Below are 7808 nucleotides of genomic sequence, written 5' to 3'. Positions count from 1 at the left end.
TTTCCATTCCACTCGGATTTCCAAGAGAGAAACTGAGGCTTTGCCTGCCACTGGGGGAACCAAGGTGCAGGTAGGCTTGGGGATGTGATGGCCTGAGGTTCTTGGCTCCAGGGCAGCAAGGAGAATGGAGACAGCAGAGAACAAGCTGCACCTGCTGTACCAGCCCAGGGATTCCGGAACATCACTGCTGGGCCACCTGCAAACCCACGTCCTTCGGCTTTCTGAAGCAGGGCTACATAAACCCCGGATGCAGTAATACTGGAGCCCTTGACCAGGGGGCTTTGAGCAAGGCCGCACAGAACCAGGCCTTTAAATCAGGAGCAGTGCACGCATGCGCCGGGTTGTTCGAAGCTGGCCACCAACTGCGCCTGCTCATTCCAGTCTTGGCACCCTCCTCTCCCTAGCATTTGAAGTGATGCCAGTGAGCAAACGTGGCCCTTTCCGCCTCGGGTCCACTAGGGGGCGACTGGCGCACGTTCAAAAAACCAAGATCTGGCGTGGCTTGCTGTTTCCCCGAAGGCTCCAAAATACTAAGACAAGACAGAGGCCTGGGCTCCAGTGGGCCTGGTGCTGCGCTGGGCACCTGCACAACAGGCAGTTCCCAGAGCGGCATCACCTTGACACCGGCTCGAGCTCCAGCTCCTCCTAGGACCAGTACCCAAGAGAACAGCTCTAGTGCCTTAAGCCACTGTCAACCTATGAGCAGGTTGCTCCATCTTAAAGAGAGCCTTGTCCAAGGCCAGAGAGGCAGGACTGGATTTCACTGCCCTTAGGTCTTCTGACCTCCCATCTTAAACACACCACACACCTGTTCTCTCCCTTTTTTGTTGTGAGGCTGGATCTTATTATGCAGCCCAGGCTGACCTTAAAGGCCAGAACACCATCCCCCACCTCCCAAATTCTGAGATTACAGTCCTGCACCAGCCACCACACCCAGCACTCCGCGTCACAGCAGATCTCTGTACCCAACTCAACAGCAAATGGCTGTCCTGGCCCACTCCTAGATCCCAGGCATTGCTGGCCTCCTGTCTTGACCTGGATGCGGTGCTCACTGGGTCCCAGCTCTGGCTCATCTTGTATCTTTTCACTTGCCTTCCTTCCCTGGTCTCTCTTCCCTCCCTGTTAAATGTCCACCCAAGTGGCCACTGTCTCAGGAGGCCCAATACTATCTTGGGAATCTCTTTATTGGTGTTAAGATGGTCTCATTGTCTTGATTTTGTCTCAATAACTTCTACTCAGCACCAGAAGATGGACATATTTTTATAATATAAGCATACTTTTTTGTATGCTGTGTTCATCCTTTAATAAAGTGAGCTCACTGTTGCCTTGTAGATATTAAAAATAAAGTAGATTCAATAAATGCTTTAAGTAAATTGGAAAACAAAGAGATGGTCTCACCACATTGCTCCAATTGATCTCAAATTTCTTTGCTCAAGTGATCCTCCTGGGACCGCCTGGTCTACAGAGTGAGTTCCAGGACAGCCAGAGCTACACAGAGACCCCCTGTCTCGAAAAACAAACAAAAAAACCAAATCAAGTGACCCTCCTGCCTCAGACTTCTAGACAGCAGGCACTACAGACATAGACTGCCACACAGGCCTAGGTCTTTTGTGTGTGTTGTTTTCAAGGCAGGGTCTCTCTGTGTAACCCTGGCTGTCCTGGAACTCACTCTGTAGACCAGGCTGGCCTCAAATTCAGAGATCCACCTGCCTCTACCTCCGGAGTGCTGGGATTAAAGGTGTGCACCACCACCGGGCTGGTCTCTTCTAATTCTATATTCTTCATAGACACTCCCACCCACCACAACCTCCATCCCATTTCCCTAACCAGCTCTGTGCTGGACAAACCATTTGTCATGCCAAACCACATCTCTCCTTGTCAGGTCCTAAACTGCCTGTGGGCATCCTATTCAGAGCTCTCAGGCACCTTGCCATATTGAAGCAAAACTCCACCAGTTTATCAAACTGGTCCATAGTTCTCTGTGCTCAGTGGATGGTACTACCACATCAACTCACCCACCAACTTAAGAAGTACACAGCCCCTTTAATGCCAGCACTTGGGAGGCAGAGCCAGGCGGATCTCTGTGAGTTCGAAACCAGCCTGGTCTACAGAGCGAGATCCAGGACAGGCACCAAAACAACAAAGAGAAACCCTGTCTCGAAAAAACAAAAACAAGTACATAGCCACCCACCCAGTAACTGCCTACAACTGAGTGCACACCTGTTAACACAAAGTGGGCTTGTCAACAAACTGTCTGCCAGCCCAGTGGTCACATTACAACATTACGATGTGAGAAACACGAGAGCCTGACTTAGTCAGGTAACAGCTTTCCTGACTCCTGCGTGCTGAGGGAGGAGGACTAGGCGAAGATGGGGCTGTACCCAAGCAGACACTTCACAGCACCCACTGAAGCACCAAAAGCCACTCTGCCCCATCTATGACTACAATATGCTCTTGGCTTTCTCATTCCAAAGTCTACTGGCCCAGCTCCCACAGTGAGCTGTCAATCCTGATGTTTTTTTTGGTTTTGTGTGTATATATATGTATAATATACATGTATAATATATATATTATATATAATTTTTTATTTCAAATTTTTTTTCTTTCCTTTTACATACCAACCTGCTCCCCCTCCCTCCTTTTCTCCCACTCGCCCCACCTACCCCCACCCCACCCTCATCCCCTCCTGTGTTATACTATGCTGGGGCTAGACCCAGCCCCTCCCTTCTGCATCAAGACTGAGTAAGGCTTTGCACCATAGGGAACGGGGTCTAAAAAGCCAGTTTGTGTACCCCAGGTAAGTCCTGGTCCCATTGCCAGGGGGCCCACAAACACATCAAGCCATGTAACTTTCACTCACATTCAGAGGGCCTAGTGCGGTCCCATGCAGGCTTCCCAGCTGTCAATCCTGATGTTAAGGTAAAACCAAAAGCCATGACAGACCTATCAAACTATCTTGTTCCGGACCTCCACCTCTGCATCCCCGTCAGACATTATCTGCTCTCTTACAGACTCCCTGTGGGTCCTCCAACACCAGCCTCACCAGGGCCTTTCACACACACTGGCCACCGCCTGGAACACTCCATCCTGTCATCTGCCCCATTCTTAAGCCTCAGCTCTAGACCAACCCCTCCTAAACACATCCAGTCTAAGCCCCGTGTTCTCCAGGCCTGTGCCCTTCCTCAGTGTGGTCAATTTGAGATCATGAATTTGTGGGGTACCCCCCACAAACCATCTCTGCTCTGCTCATCACCCTTTTTCAATGCTTAGAACGTGTGACACAGATTTAAGGAATACAAAAGGATTACTTCACCACTGCTCTGTGACTCTGGGTCTCTTGGCTTGTACTAGAAAACATCAATGTTCTGACACTTGCCTTGTAATTACTCTGAGAAAACTCACTGCGACAAAAGTATTATCTACTGGCCAGACGTGGTGGCACTTTAACCCAGCATTTGAGAGGCAGCAGCAGGCAGCTCTCTGTGAGTTTGAGGCCAGCCTGGGTACAAAGCGAGCTCCAGGACAGCCAGAGCTGTTATACAGAGAAACCCTGTCTCAAACAAACAAACAATTATCCCCAAACTTCAGAATTACATTAAAGATTTCAGTACAGTAAAAGCAAAAGTTCATAGTCCCTCCTTTATTTTCATTTGGTCATACACACTTTTAAAAAAAAACATGCATACACTCACAAAAGAACCAAACATTAGGAGTTAGAAAAGTTTAAAACAGGACTTAGGTGGAAAAAATACCTCAGGCATCAGAACAAATCAAATCAACTACTGAAAATGCCTTTGTTCAAAATACAACCATATTTGTTTTTATATAAGATTTTTGTTTAGGTTTTTGCTTGTTTTGTTTTTTTAAAAAAGAGAACCATTCAGAAATAAGGGACAAGCTTCTTAGACCACTGTGGGTGGGCCTTGGCTTTTCTTTCTGGAGGCCTTTTACTAATCACAACCTCCTCCCTCTCCCTATGCACTGCATCTGGAAGTGTAGGCAACCTAGGCCTACCCCGAAGACAAGAGCTACAGAGCGTCCAGGATGTGATCGATCTTGGTGACCAGCTCCTGACGTTTTCCTGAGCTGAGCTTTTCATTCTCGATGTACGTATCCTTCTTGAGCTTGCCAGCCACCAGCCTCTCGGCCTCCATTGCCGATTTCAGTACCAGTTCCTTGACCTGTGCATCCAGCTTTTGCATTTCACTCACCTGGCAGAGACAAGATCAGGGAAGGGTTTGAGAAGTGCCCTCTCACCCCACTCAACAAGCCGCATTGGCTCCCAGGCCTACAGATCCAGAGCTCCACAGGAAGTTAAAAATTCAGCATAGAGCAGTGCCAATGGCAGAGGGCTGGCACACAAGAAAACAAGCCTGGCTCCAAACAGCAGCTTCATCACCTACAGTCTATGTTCTCTTCAGCTCTGACAAGCAAGGTGCTTTCCACCCTAATAACTGAGAGTGAAAACCACAGGACCCCAGTGTGGAATATTCCTCTACACCATGGGAATATATGTTGCTGTGACTGGTTTAATAAAGAAGCTGACTGGCCAACAGCTGGTCAGGATAAGGTTAGGTGAGAGAACCAGACTAAGGACACTGGGAAGAAGAAGGACAGAGTCAAAGGAGTCACCAGACACGGAGATGCAAGACGAAAGAGAGGTAACACCACATGGCAGAATGTGGATATGGGTTAATTTAAGTTGTAAGAGCTAGTTAGCAATAAGCCTGAGCTATCAGCTGAGCATTTATAATTAATATTAAGTCTCTAAGTGGTTATTTGGGAAGCTGCTGGTGGAACAGAGCTGATCACAGTCTTGATGAAAAACTCTGCCTACACCCCAACATCATGACTAGCACACAGGCTCCATGAGTGTCCCCTCTCTCTACTGGGACCAGAGATTAGTTAGGACAAAGACCAACAGGTGATGTGGAAGGTGACAGCCGGACCATATCCACTGTCACCTGTGTGCCAGGCTCCAGAAGCAGTAAGGACAGATAAGGTGTCCTGCCTTCAACTAGCTGACACACAAAACGCAGGTAAGCACATGAAGAACTGCTTCACAGCGGTGCTGCAAAGGAACTGAAGGGTTAGTAAGAGATCCAGGTGGAGGTGGAGGAGCTAAGAGGAGCCTAAGAACTCTGAGGGCACTTTTTAAAGCAGGTAATACTTCCTTTACAGACAGTAATAGCTGGTTCCCACAGCACATGACTGACACGAACCACCTTTCAGGTATTGTGAAAGACTACTGGCTTCCCACTATCTATAAGGACGCTCAACACAAAAATTAGGTAATGTGCCCAAGTTTAGATAGTCTGGATCAGAGCCTGGGATTTATGTTTGAGTGCCTCCGCACCTCCCCCTCCCCGACACCTTTTTTGAGTCTCACCTCTGGCCAGGACTCTCATTATGGAGCCTAGCAGGACTTCATCTGGAAATACATGCCCCTACACTTACATATGCATTTCCAGAGTGCTGGGGTTACAGGCATGGCCATCTGGAGCTGAAGATGGCATCTGGAGAGGGGAATACTGCCCTTACTGCCAACCACATGGACACAGAGCTGGAGAAGCTGCAGAACTTCTCCAAAGCCAGCCTACAGATACCACAGTTTCGTGTCCCACCACAAGTACTGGCACCACTTGAAGAGTCTAGGTCCTGCACATGTGAGTATGAGAGAGCCACCTAGAGCCTAGCTTACCCCAAGGAGTAGGATGGGTGCTCTTCTGACAAGCGGGAACAGTCCCTGAAGTGGAGGGCCACAGACAAGTGACTCACAACACTAATACTTACTCTGTCACACAGGTCAGAGCCTTCTGTCTTCAGCCTGGACTGCAGCACAGCAATCTCACTGGTCACAGCTTTGTGCTCTGTCTCCAGGCTCTTCTTTCCACTATTGAGAGTAGAGGCATCCCGGGACTGCTTGTACCTATTGATGGTCTCATCAAAGTGACGGTAGAGGCCTAATCTCTTGTTGACCAGGGTTAAGACCTGCTCTGTGATACAGGCCACTTTCATCCTGGCTTCTGCAGCTGGATCCTGGCAGGTAGAGAGACCATGTCTGTCAACATAGGTTGGTGCTCACTCCGACCTATCTGTCATAGGATGCCTACTACCACCAGCCAACAGAGGTCACCTTAGGAAGCCGGGAGTCAAACCCTTCTGACACTCAGAGGACCAGGCTCTACAGGAAGACTGGAGGAGACATCAAGACAAAGCAACACCACTTTACAGTTCCACAGGTACATAGTCGTGATCAGGACAGTAATGGTAAGATGTGCCATGAAACTGGCACAGCAAGAGCTCATCTCTAGTCATGGAAGACTTTGGGGAAACTATCACATCTCACCCTTCAAAGGTTTTCAGAACTTCAGGAAAGAACGTGAACTCTTTCTGTCATTTACCATCCCTTAGAGGCCCGCCCTCTCTAGTTCCTCTCACTGTGTGCCCACTGGCAAGGGCTGCTGACAACTCAGAGGCTGGCTTAGGTCTGGTGACAGTTACTTTTATATAGTAAATCCTTACAACTTTAGCATGGGGTAGATGTAGACCTAGTAAAGGACTGATCATTCAGTGTCACATCTGCAGATGTGAAAGTAATAATGGGGACTGCTCTGTGAACTGACAGAGGGGAATTCCAGGTATACCTGACAAATAGAAAATGCTAAGTACAAAAAAAATATATTCAGTCTCTATCTTTAGAGTAAGAAGAGATAATAAAAAGTATCTGCCTAGACCCACAGCCAAACACTAGGTTGAGAGCGAGCCCAAATTAGAGATGGCAATCGGGTCCCTCCCCTTGGAGTTCCGGGAAACCCTGAGGAAGCGGGGAAGGAAGAAATGTAGGAGGCAGAGGGGTCAAGGACACCAGGAAAACATGGCCCACAGAATCAACTAAGCAGGGCTTATATGGGCTCACAGAGACTGAAGTGGCAATCACGGAGCCTACATGGGTCTGAGCCGGGTCCTCTGCATATATGTTATGGTTGTTAGCTTGGTCTCTTGTGGGACTCCTAACAGTGGGAGTGACGGTGTCTCTGACTCTTTCACCTGGTCTTGGGACCCTTTTCTTCCTACTGGGTTGCCTTGCCCAGCCTTGATATGAGAGTTTGTGCCTAGTCTTATTTTATCTTATTATGCCATGTTTGGATATATCCCTGGAAGGCATGCTCTTTTCTGAAGGGAAAGGGAGGTGAAGTGGTTATGGGGGGGTATGGGGTGTGGGGTGTGGGGGATATATTATATGAGAGAAGAATTTAAAAAAAAAATTATCTGCCTAATTTTTTTAAAACCACAAAAACAGGCTACCAGGGACTGATGAAATTAATTTCCAATAAGGCAAGAAGGGAGGACAAGGCAGAATTGCCATTTTAGAATTCTGAATTTCAAACATATTAATTCATAACTAAAATTAGTATTAGCAATGTCTTGATGTAAGGCACACACCTTTAATCACAGCAGTCCTGGAAAGCTGAAGGAAGTGGATCTCTGAGTTTGAGGCTGGCCGGGTCAACACGGCAGCAAGTCTAAACCAACTAGAGCTACATAGTGAGAACCTGGCTTCCCCTGCTCCCCCAACTTAGCAATGATGGAAAAGAAATTAAACTGAAATACAAACACAAATAAGCAAACTTAAGATTTCAAATAAAAACACAGAAAAAGAGAACTAACCCAAGTGCCCCTGGGACACAGTACTGTAACAGCACGCTCTCCATATGTATACAGAATTACATAACCTCGGGACTGTGTCAGAGCATATGGTCTGAGTGTGGCGGTTTTGAAGCCACTCTGTGTGTTTACACGACTCA

At 47.8% G+C, this 7808-nt stretch overlaps 1 protein-coding gene across 1 annotated transcript in view; it reads right to left on the bottom strand.

Annotated features, from left to right (window-relative positions):
* Window positions 1-3625: 3625 nt before the first annotated feature.
* Rpn1 (ribophorin I) overlaps window positions 3626-7808 on the bottom strand; it is a 26075-nt gene continuing 21892 nt past the window's right edge. The window contains exons 9-10 of the mRNA XM_059258161.1: window positions 5794-6039; window positions 3626-4211 (exon numbers count right to left, since the gene is read on the bottom strand). Coding sequence (XP_059114144.1) covers window positions 4029-4211; window positions 5794-6039 — 429 coding nt within the window. The 3' untranslated portion in view covers window positions 3626-4028. The remainder of the gene's footprint in view (window positions 4212-5793; window positions 6040-7808) is intronic.

The sequence above is a fragment of the Peromyscus eremicus genome, chromosome 3, assembly GCF_949786415.1.
Source record: "Peromyscus eremicus chromosome 3, PerEre_H2_v1, whole genome shotgun sequence".
Classification (NCBI taxonomy): domain Eukaryota; kingdom Metazoa; phylum Chordata; class Mammalia; order Rodentia; family Cricetidae; genus Peromyscus; species Peromyscus eremicus.
The sequence above is the reverse complement of the archived record's forward strand: the minus strand, read 5'-3'. Positions and strand labels throughout refer to the sequence as shown.